This window comes from Solanum stenotomum, chromosome 8, assembly GCF_019186545.1.
Source record: "Solanum stenotomum isolate F172 chromosome 8, ASM1918654v1, whole genome shotgun sequence".
Taxonomy (NCBI): domain Eukaryota; kingdom Viridiplantae; phylum Streptophyta; class Magnoliopsida; order Solanales; family Solanaceae; genus Solanum; species Solanum stenotomum.
The window spans coordinates 44,249,499-44,261,503 of NC_064289.1; the positions used below are offsets into that span (position 1 = coordinate 44,249,499).

A 12,005-nucleotide genomic window follows, 5' to 3' on the forward strand; every position below is an offset into this window, starting at 1 on the left:
TCATGGGATTGTGCACCAGAGTTCTTGTCCACATACACCACAACAGAGTGGTGTAGTGGAAAGAAGGCGCAGACACATTTTAGAGACTGCAAGAGCAATGAGGTTTCAAGGTCACTTACCAATTCGATTCTGGGGTGAGTGTGTCTTAAGTGTTGTACACATTATAAGTAGAATTCCTTCTTCAGTATTGCACAATAAATCACCTTTTGAATTGATGTATAAGAGATCTCCTAACCTGTCCTACATGAGAGTAATTGGCTATCTATGTCATGCTACAAATCTAGTCAACACTGATAAATTTGGTCCGAGGGCTATTCGATCAGTTTTAATGGGCTATGGTTCTACACAAAAGGGTTACAAGTTATATGATCGTGAGCATCAAATATTCTTTGTTAGTAGGGACGTGGTGTTCAATGAAGCAGTGTTTCCTTTTCAGTCCCCAACATTCGCTGATCCACATGATACAACAGTATTTTTGGCTTCACCTACCTGTTTCTCTCATATTGAGGTTGCTGATGCAGTCCAACCTGCTACAATAACAAGTGAGGAAATTATACAAGTAGCTTCACCTCCTTCAGTTGTTTCTGATGATCATTTACATCCTTCTCCTGAGAGAAGGAGATCTCACAGGACAAGCAAACCACCTCTTTGGCAGAAAGATTTCATTACTACCTCCACAAGTAGATCAAGCCATTGTCTTTATCCTATCTCAGACAACATTGATTATAGTTGTCTTTCCTCCACTTATCAATGTTACATTGCTAGTTCATCAGTTGAGACTGAACCTCAATTTTATTATCAGGCTTCTAATGATTGTAGATGGGTACATGATATGAAGGAAGAAATTCAAGCATTGGAGGATAACAAAACTTAGGAGGTTGTTTCTTTGCCAAAAGGAAAGAAAGCAATTGGTTGTAAATGGGTTTATAAAATCAAATATAAAGCTAGTGGTGAGATAGAAAGATTCAAGGCTCGGCTAATAGCAAAAGGTTATAATTAGAAAGAAGGCCTGGATTACCAAGAGACCTTCTCTCCTGTAGTAAAAATGGTTACATTAAGGACTCTTCTAACCTTGATTGTTTCAAAGGGATGGGACATTCAACAGATGGATGTTTATAATGCATTTTTACAAGGAGATCTTATTGAGGAAGTTTATATGCAATTGCCACAAGGATTTCAGCATGATAAGAAAGGGGATCCTAAAGTATGCAGGTTACTTAAGTCTCTATATGGGCTGAATCAGGCTTCTCGACAGTGGAATGTGAAGCTCACTACTGCTTTACTTGCTGCTGGTTTTCAGCAGAGCCATCTTGATTATTCATTGATGATAAAGCGAACTGCAAATGGGATTGTGATTGTACTTATATGTATGGATGATTTGTTGATTACTGGAAGCAGTCTCCAACTTATAGATGATGACAAACAAGTACTAAAGGCAAACTTCAAAATTAAGGACTTGGGCACTTTGAGATATTTCTTGGGCATGGAATTTGCCAGTATGCTAATGCATCAAAGGAAATATGCGCTTGAGCTCATTTCTGATTTGGGATTGGGAGGATCCAAACCATCTGTCACTCTTGTTGAGATACATTTGAAGCTTACCACACATGAGTTTGATCTACATGTTGGAAGTTCAGATGCTGATTGTTTGTTAGGAGACCCTACTGAATATCAACAACTAGTTGGAAGTTCAGATGCTGATTCTTTGTTAGGAGACCCTACTGAATATCAACAACTAGTTGGAAGTTGTTATACCTTACCATAACAAGACCTGATATATCCTTTGCAGTCGAGCATTTGAGCCAATTCATGCATGCTCCTAAGGTTTCTCATATGGAAGCAGTTGTTCGAGTGGTGAAGTATGTGAAACAAGCTCCAGGTCTAGGCCTTTATATGGCTGTTCAGACAGCAGACACACTTCAAGCATAGGAAATTCATTACTAGTTATATGATTCAATTTGGAAGTGCTTTGTTATCCTGGAAGTCTAAGAAACAGCCTACCATTTCCAGAAGTTCTGCAGAGGTAGAGTATAGGAGCCTCGCCTCCACTGTCGCTGAGTTAGTTTGGTTAACTGGTTTATTCAAGGAGATGGATATGCCATTGTCTTTACCTGTTTCTTTATATTGTGATAGTAAACCTGCCATTCAGATCGCAGCTAATCCTGTATTCCACGAAAGGACTAAACACATCGACATTGACTATCACTTCATTCGGGAAAAGGTTCAAGCTGGCCTTGTGATGATTCACTATTTGCCCACACAAGAACAACATGCCGATATCCTCACAAAGGGACTAAGTTCTACCCAACACTCTTATCTCGTTTCCAAGCTAGGCTTGAAGAACATCTTCATACCACCTAGCTTGAAGGGGGGTATTGAGGACTACGACTATGATAAACAAGTTGCAGCTAGTTGAGCTGAGCTGGCACCCGAGTCAGTTAGAGTTTGTTAGAAGATATTTTATGTAGTTAGTAGATTGTTAGAGATGATTAGCAAGTAGAATCTTTTGTATATAAAAGGTCCTAGCCTCATTCATTTGTAGTTAGACAATCCAATTTATAGATGGTATTCAATGCAAGTTCTCTGAAGAAGATGTACTCTCTATTTTCTTAACTGCTTCCATTTACATTTTTTCACCATTGATAGTGTATTGATTTAGCAATTTAACACTCACCATGAATACTTGTTACATATAAGCTCTTTTCAAGAGTTGATGTGGTTTTTCAACTTTTTAATACATGCTTAGTGTAACCTCAGACAGAACACCATTCTCCTCAAAATAGACATGAATTTTTGAAAGAGTATTTACATGATTTGTATCACATTTTTCCATATGAACTTGTAAAACTGTTATTGGGCCTTAATTGTAAGTTGAAGAAACTACATATGAGCAAAGTGACCTTCCTTGGACAATTTCCCTTTCATCCATCTCTGCAGCATTTCAAGTGCTGCCTTAGGTTGATCCATTGGAACCATGTGTCCTGCATCATGGACCCTAAGGAAAGTTAGAGGCCCGTGGTTCTTTTCAATTCCTTTCTCTTCACCATCTACTGTAAAAGGAACCGATCGTGCTGCCCCAAAATCTTTCTGTCCAGACCATTCCATTGCATGCACCCACCTCGAGTTCCCTGTCCATAGCATGAAAAATAGTATAGTTATGAATCACAATAACTAAAACTATGTCTCTATCACAAATAAATTGGGGTCGGCTATACTGAGAATGTTATGCCTTTTAAGCTTACCTCAAACTATTTAGCTCTGTATAAGTAGATTTCCATTGACTGCACATAAAATATGTACTATCACAAATGAATGAAGCTTACCTAGCCAGTTGCAGATAAGATCATATTCCCCGGCATAGACAAGTAGCTTGATTCCATCCTCAAGGAGTGGAGGAATACCAGCTTCAAGATTCCTCATCCAATCCAACTGCATTGCCTGGTAAACTGTAGAACTACACGACACAAACTCAATATCCCCGACACCAAGGGCATGTTTAACCTGTTCATCATTGATGAAGGTTGTTGTTTTTGTATGTGATGCTAAGTGCTGTCATGTTAGTACTTTTGTCTTGATATTTTTGGTATAACTTTTGAATTAATTTTAATACAAAGTTCTAGAATGTAGAAGATATTGTAATATGTGGTGGAGCTTTATTTAAGCATAAAATAGGGAGTCAAGTTTCCAGGATTTAAGGGATCTGTCACCACCTTATGTATCTATATATATGTAAGCTTTTGCTGAATGAAATGAACTACTCCTTTTCTCAAAATTATCTCTCTTTATCACATTTGTCTTCTCTTTCTCTCCTTCAATTGGTATCAGAGCTAAATTGATCTTTTAGGGACTGTTTTGAGAGAGAAAAACACAGCAAGATCACCTACCAAGATTAACTTGTCCAAGTTTTTTTTTGTTCAGTTTCCTCTCACATGGCCTCTAGCAGCTCTCCCCTTTCACCTCCTATCTTTAATGGCGAGAACTACCAAGTTTGGGCAGTGAAGATGAAAACATACTTGAAGGGTCTTGGATTATGGAAGTATGTTGAGGAAGACAGCGCTCCAGAACCTTTGAGAGCAAACCCAACTCTTCAGCAGATCAGAAGTCATGAAGAAGAGATCGCAAAAGGTCCAAAAGCCCTGTCTTTCATTCACGCAGCTGTCTCAGATTCAATTTTTACCAGGATCATGACATGTGAATCTGCCAAGCTTCATGCTGAAGCAAGAATTCCAAGGAAGTGATAGGACGAGGCAAATGCAAATATTGAATCTAAGAAAAGAATTTGAGATGTTAAGAATGAAAGAGACCGAAAAGGTGAAGGATTATATTGATAGAATCATGAAAATCGTCAATCAGATCAGATTGTTAGGGGAAAAAGTAGAAGAGCAGAGGATTGTTGAGAAGGTGATGGTGACACTTCCAGAAAAGTTTGAAGCAAAAATTTCCTCAATTGAAGATACTTGGGATATGTCTCGTGTCACATTGAATGAACTATCCAACGCTCTTCTAGCAGTGGAAAAAAGGAAAGCTTTTAGAGAGGAAGAGAGTACAAGTGAAATCGCTCTTGTGGCTGCTCAAAGATCCAAAGCTCAGTTGGATGGTGAACCAAAAAGGCAACAAAATGGAAGATATGGTAAGGAGAAGAAGGAGCAATCTAACAACCGAGGGAGATATAGAAGATCCAAGTATCCACCTTGTCCCTATTGTAAAAAGACCAATTATACAGACAAGTTTTGTTGGTACAGGCCTGGAGTTCAATGCAAGTTGTGCAAACAGTTTGGTCATGTGGATAAGGTGTGCAAAATAAATCAAAACCAGCCAGCTCAAGCTCAAGCCCAGCCAGCTCAAGTTACTGAAAATGTTGAAGATTGTGAAGAGAAGTTGTTTGCTGCTTCTATTGCTGGAGAATGCAATGTAGCAGCTCAAGATCAAGATGTGTGGCTTGTTGATAGTGGATGCACGCATCACATGACAGCTAACTTGAACATTTTTGAATGGCTGGACAAAAATTATTTCTCCAAAGTCAGACTTGGAGATGGCAGACTTGTAGATGCAGCGGGCAAAGGAGCAGGTGCTGTTCAAACTCCCACAGGTATGAAGATTATATCTGATGTATTATTTGTTCCTGAAATTAGCCAAAGTCTTCTCAGTGTTGGCCAATTGCTTCATAAAAATTATACCCTGTTATTTAAAGATAAAACATGTGAAATCATGAATCCAACTAGTATAAAATTGCTCTCAGTCAAAATGAACAACAGAAGCTTCCCTCTTGATTGGAAACATACTGACATTGGAGCTTATGTCAGCATACAAGATGAAACTTATGTCTGGCATAAGAGGTTTGGTCACATCAATTTTAAATCTTTAAAATTGATGCAAAATAAGGATCTTGTGGCAGATATGCCTTCCATAAATGAAACCTCTAATGTATGTGGGGTTTGTCAAATTGGGAAGCTAAGTCAATCACCATTTCCTATAAATCAAGCCTGGAGAGCTACTTAAAAGCTCCAACTAATACACACTGATGTGTGTGGACCTATGAGTACTCCTTCTTATAACGGCAGCAAATATTTTCTTTTATTCATTGATGACCTTACGAGGTTTTGTTGGGTTTACTTTCTGAAACATAAATCTGAAGTATTTGCTGCGTTTCAAAGGTTTAAAGCAACTGTTGAAAACCAATGTGGCTCTTTGATAAAAATCTTAAGGTCCGATAATGGGACCGAGTTCACATCCAATCAATTCAAGGATTTTCTTCAAAAAGCAGGAATTCATCATCAACTTACAGTCACTTACACACCACAACAAAACGGTGTAAGTGAAAGAAAAAATAGGTCCATTATGAATATGGCTCGATGTCTTTTGTATGAGAAAGGTCTGCCTAAGGTGCTATGGGCTGAAGCTGTAAATACCGCTGTCTATCTACAAAATAGATTGCCGACGAGAGCTGTTGAAGGAAAGACTCCATACGAAGCATGGATTGGAACAAAGCCATCAGTTGCTCATCTTAAAGTATTTGGCTGTATCTGTTACTCTTATATTCCTGATGTTAAAAGGGATAAACTTGATCAAAGAGCTGAAGTTGGAATATTTGTGGGATACAGCAGCACTTCTAAAGGATATAGGATTTTAAATCCTATTTCACAACAAATCCATGTAAGTAGAAGTGTTAAATTTGATGAGGATGCTGCATGGGACTGGAAGAAGATGGCTGTTTCTTCTTTCCAGATCACTAATCAAGAACAAAGTGCCCAAGAAGAAGAGTTGATTCCAGAGGAAGAGGAGGACTCTGATGATTTTGCAGTAAGAGGTACCAGATCCATTGAAGATATATATAGCAGATGCAATGTCGCTATGTTGGAGCCAACAAATGTAGACAATGCATTGCAAATTCCTGAATGGAGGGCAGCCATGGAGGAGGAGCTCAATATGATTAACAAGAATAATACATGGGTACTTGTACCTAGACCTCCTGACAAGCAGGCTCTTGGAACTAAATGGGTGTTCAAGATTAAACTGAATTCAGATGGCACACTCAACAAGTACAAAGCAAGGCTGGTTGTAAAGGGGTATGCGCAGCAGCATGGAATTGATTTTCATGAAACCTTTGCACCAGTTGCAAGGTTTGATACCATTAGATTGCTACTTGCAGTTGCAGCACACCAAGGTTGGCAAGTATTTCAATTGGATGTTAAGTCCGCCTTCCTTAATGGGTACCTTGAAGAGAAAATTTATGTAGAGCAGCCTGAAGGTTTTAGAGGAGCAGGAGACGAGGTATATTTGTTAAGAAAAGCTCTTTATGGCTTGAAACAGGCACCTAGGGCCTGGTATGCACGGATCGATAGCTACTTATTGAATTTGGGGTTTAAGAGAAGTTGCAATGAAGCAACTCTGTATATTAGACTTCAAAATGATGATTTTCTCCTAGTTTCTCTCTATGTTGATGATCTGTTGGTGACTGGCAGCAGCATACAGTCGATCAAAGACTTCAGGGAGCAAATGAAGAAGGTCTTTGAAATGAATGATCTGGGAAAAATGACTTATTTCTTGGGAATGGAGGTTAATCAATCTTCTCAAGGAATCTTTGTTTCTCAGAAGAAATATGCTACCGAAATATTGAAGAAGTTTTGTCTTGACAAATGCAAACCAGTAAGTACGCCTGCAGTTCAAGGAGAGAAACTGATGAAGGAGGATGAGTCTGGTTTGGTCGATGCTTCAATTTATAGAAGTTTGATTGGTTCCCTGTTGTATTTATCAGCCACGAGGCCTGATATTATGTACGCAACAAGTGTGCTATCAAGGTTTATGCATTTACCAACTGAAACTCACCTCAGAGCAGCCAAAAGAATTTTGAGGTACATTCGAGGCACCATTGATTATGGTGTGTTTTATAAAAGAACCACATCTATGAAATTGTTGGGGTTTACTGATAGTGACTGGGCTGGGTCGCAAGACGACATGAAAAGCACTTCAGGATATTGTTTCACTCTCGGATCAGGTGTCATTTGCTGGTGCACAAAGAAGCAAGGGTCCGTGGCTCAATCAACAGCTGAAGCAGAGTACGTTGCTGCCTCCGGTGCTGTTAATCAAGCTCTATGGTTGAGAAAAATCTTGATTGACTTGGGGTTTCATCCAAGCAAAGCAACTGAAGTCCTTTGTGACAACAAATCTGTTGTTGCCATGGTAAAGAATCCAGTCTTTCATGGAAGGACTAAACACATTAAAATCAAATACCATTCCATTCGAGAAGCTGAAAGGGAAAATGAAGTTCATATTTTGTATTGTTGTGGTGAAGATCAACTAGCTGATATTTTTACCAAGGCACTGCAGAAACAAAGATTTGAGCTTCTTAGAGCTAAGCTTGGAGTATCCAGCAGCACTTGCATCAAGGAGGAGTGATGAAGGTTGTTGTTTTTGTATGTGATGCTAAGTGCTGTCATGTTAGTACTTTTGTCTTGATATTTTTGGTATAACTTTTGAATTAATTTTAATACAAAGTTCTAGAATGTAGAAGATATTGTAATATGTGGTGGAGCTTTATTTAAGCATAAAATAGGGAGTCAAGTTTCCAGGATTTAAGGGATTTGTCACCACCTTATGTATCTATATATATGTAAGCTTTTGCTGAATGAAAAGAACTACTCCTTTTCTCAAAATTATCTCTCTTTATCATATTTGTCTTCTCTTTCTCTCCTTCAATCATTGAGGAGATTTTCCATGTTGGAGAAGTCATAGCAGAGATTACCATCACAAGTCTTTCTGACATCATAGTACTGTAGGTCCCAAGTAATGAGTTAATACATGTTACACTACTAAAAATATTGGAATTAGCGACAGGACAAATTCAGTAGCTAAATATCAACATCCGTTGCTAATCTTATTCAACAATGAGTTAGCTACCATTTATCGAAAAAGTTTGTTAGCTATGAGTAATCTAGCAAGGAAGTTCATAGATAATTCCAGTTTTTACGTAATGTTATGGTTAGAAATCGGTGTGATTCTAGTTACCATACTATTAGCTCGGAGAGAAAAATAAAAGAAATTATGCTTTCTTACATTTTTGTTACCCACAACATTCATTGTCTTGTTGAAGATACTTGTGCAAACAAGATATGCCGCCATGCAAGCACTTCCACCATCAGTTCCTAAAATTTTTTGCATAGCACACAGATGATGTCAAGAATAGTGAAGTATTTAAATGATAAATACAGTTGGTGAGATGAAGATTACCACAAAGCTTAATTGCCTGTTGACATTTTGGATATGACTTGTCAATGACATTGTAATCAGATTGTTTGATCAATCTCATATCCAATGCATAGTCAGTGTAGGCTTTGTACTGAATTTCTGGATTAGTGAGTCCATTACCAATGGCGAATCCCTAATCGAATAGAATTAACTGAATTAGCACCGCAACCAGTCCAAACAAAGCAAATTAGCTTTGCAAAATGAGTTAATTAGTTATAAGTTACCTTAAGATTTATTGGAATTCCTTCTTTATTCTTGTTACCTTGATGAACGCGAGAAGCAAATGCAGGAATGTAATGCCTAGCATATGATTCTCCAGTTATGTAAAAATCATTCTTTACATACTGAGGATGTGCCTTGAAGAAAGCTTATGCATAAAAAAGGACAATGAAATAACATTCAAATATTTGGACAATAATATTTTATTAAAAAAAATAGAGGTTTAAACTTTAGATTTGGAACAAGAGAAAAAAAAAGGAACAAAACAGAGAGTAACAAACCTGCAAGAAGTCGTAAAGGTCATTGCTAACACCCCTTTCATCGTGACGAATGTCATCATCGTCTGATGTGTAACTGAAACCAGTTCCAGTTGGTTGATCAACGTATATTAAGTTTGAGACCTGTTGAATTATAATTCACTCTGTTATATATTTGTTTAACTACAAACATGAATCAAGAGTGCAATTCAAAAAAATCTCTCTTTTCCCAGTTTAACCATTTGATATTCGAGAGCCCATTGGGTCAATGTAATTGAAATTCGCGCCTAATATTTTTTATATATGGCCTTTGCTAGCTAATAATTGATATTGAAAAACCACTTTAATCAACAATTCTATGAGAAATTTGAGTAGTGGAATCTTATTTATTCAGGAAAAAACTGAAAGCAAATAAAGTGATTATTAGGGACTTTATGTTATGTCCCTATGTCATTGTGGGGGGGGGGGGGGGGGGGGGGNGTAGAAATTAAAGATGTATAGGTTCACAAAGTGGATGGGACTTTATGTGTAAATGAAGATAGAGCAAAAGGCTGCCAAATTTCTCTTCAAAAAGTTAAAAACAAAACAATAGAAAATTTGCTATGTAAAAAAAATTCTACTTGGTAAAAAACAAAGATGCTTTGCATGATAATTTTTTTTTTGAATGATATTATATATGTTTTGATAACGTGGAGTGAATTCTCATCATTATTTTCAAAATATCTAAACCCATATTTTATTTTATCTTAAATCGTGTTAGGATGAATTTAGATGCACCTAAACTTGTTACATCAGTACTTACCACTTTTTTGAAATAGAGTGCCTTAATCTTCAAAGAACAAAAGTAAACACATGAATTTTATGATTTTAAATTAATAATATGTAAAATATGTATTTTTAATCTTGTGATTTTAAATATGTTATATGTAAAAATAGAAATTAAAAAATTATTAAAAATAAATTAATTAAAACTGACTAAAAGAAAAAACTAGGAAATTAAATTGAAATGAAATAAGTAAAAACCTTGTCCCAGCCAAAATTATTCCAAACAAGTGACATATTGTCTGCTATATTGAAAGGTCCATTTTCATAAAACACAGCCAATTCACTGCTACATCCTGGCCCCCGTGTTAGCCATATAACAACTGGATCCTTCTGGCTGCTTCTTGATTCGAAAAAGAAATAAAACATCCTGCCAAACAAATTAAACAATTCAGAATTACACCAAAAAAAAAGATAAAAATAGCATTAAAAATTACCAAATATTTTTTCTCTGGAATTTAACTGGACACACTATAATAAATAAAGGTTTTTCTATAGTAAAATATAATATAATATAATATAATATGAGTATTTATAATCATAATAAATATTCTATATAAATATCACTTAAAACTTTAGTAATAATATATTTTACTGTTATTAAATATCTCTTTTGTTGTTGTCATAAAAAATAATGAATTTAAGAACACACATTATTTTGACTTCGGTCTACAAAATCATTTTATTAAAGGTATAATAAATTTTTAAAATTAAAGAATTCTAGAAATAAAAAGGGTCATTCTTTGCGTAATAAAGTGACAAATCGAATGTATTAATCATCATGGGCGGGGCTATTTCAATGATTACGAGTTTTGCCGAATTTAGCACTTTAGCCTAAACTTGGTATTTATATTAAAAATACGTATAAATCATTAGTACTCCCTCCGTTTTATTTTATGTGAGGTTATTTGATTTGATACGGAGTTTAAGAAAGAAATGAAGATTTTTAAAATTTGTGGTCCAAAATAAATTATAGAAATGTAAATCATTTATTAAGGATAAAATAGATATTTTATAATTAAATTATTACTTAATATAGAAATGTGTCATTATTTTTTGAACTGATTAAAAAGAAAAGTAAGTTATATAAATTGAGGCAGATGAGTAATATAAATATAAAACTGTGTTAACCATACCTTGCATCTTTAGTATATGGAAGACGATAATAACCGGCATGATGACCCAAATCTTGAACAGTGGCCCCAGAATCACCAAGATAAGATAAATTGAATCTCTTCTCAAAGAGAGTTTGCTGATGAGTAGCAGCTAAGGGTGATGATGAAGCCTTGTAGATATCATGTTTAGGGAACAAATTAAGTTGTTTGATGAGTTTTTCTGCCATTGGTACAGGGAATTTAGCAAAAGATAACATAAAATCATCCTCATTATTGGATGAAGAAAGGGAAAGAACACGAGAAGAGAGAAAACCAACAAGTAAAGCTAGAAAGAGTACAGATAAACATGATGCCATTTTTCAAGATTTAATTAGGCTCTTTACTGAATATATTGCTATTTATAAGGAGGAGGAGGAGGAGGAGAAGGAAGAAGAGTGTGATATAGGCATTGTGTGTTGTGTTGTGTCACTGTGTCTGTGTGAGAGAGAAAGGGTGGGGGGAAGAAACATGGGATTCAAAACGCTTTGCTTGTTTAAAGTGATTCTAATATGGACAAACTACTCATTCTTTTTGGTTGAGGGGGTGAGGTCAAGAAAAAGCAACAATTCTTTCATATAAGTTACTTCATGTGTCCCAATTTAAATATTTTAATTTAATTGTGTAACCATTTCGTGCGGAGTCTCAAAATTTGAAATACGTTGTCAATTTAAAATTTGGATGACATGAAAAAAAAATGGAATTTGAAATAGACCTGGGCTGATGTTATCTCGACATAGCAGAAATATTTTTGCTATGGCAACGCTGTTGTATCGGCATGTCAACTGCTATAGTGGGGTCAGCAGCGCAA

The 12,005-nt window shown here is 36.1% G+C and overlaps 1 protein-coding gene across 1 annotated transcript; it reads right to left on the minus strand.

Moving 5' to 3' along the window:
* Window positions 1-2,845: 2,845 nt before the first annotated feature.
* Window positions 2,846-11,590, minus strand: LOC125874886 (serine carboxypeptidase-like). Its single transcript, XM_049555931.1, has 9 exons — window positions 11,180-11,590; window positions 10,245-10,413; window positions 9,245-9,365; window positions 8,970-9,112; window positions 8,728-8,878; window positions 8,554-8,642; window positions 8,196-8,270; window positions 3,324-3,507; window positions 2,846-3,128 (listed from the first exon to the last, which is right to left on the minus strand). The coding sequence occupies exons 1-9, from the start codon at window positions 11,512-11,514 to the stop codon at window positions 2,881-2,883; spliced, it is 1,515 nt and encodes a 504-aa protein (XP_049411888.1). The 5' UTR covers window positions 11,515-11,590; the 3' UTR covers window positions 2,846-2,880.
* Between the last annotated feature and the right edge of the window lie 415 nt (window positions 11,591-12,005).

Bases quoted from the DNA above. Each gene is read 5' to 3' on its own strand.
- LOC125874886 (XM_049555931.1), bottom strand. From the start codon at position 11,514: ATGGCATCATGTTTATCTGTACTCTTTCTAGCTTTACTTGTTGGTTTT. The intron at 8,879-8,969 runs GTAACTTATAAC...CTATTCGATTAG, and splicing joins GAATTCCAATAAATCTTAAG to GGATTCGCCATTGGTAATGG. The intron at 3,508-8,195 runs TGAAGGAGAGAA...TTCATCAATGAT, and splicing joins TGGAAAATCTCCTCAATGAT to GAACAGGTTAAACATGCCCT.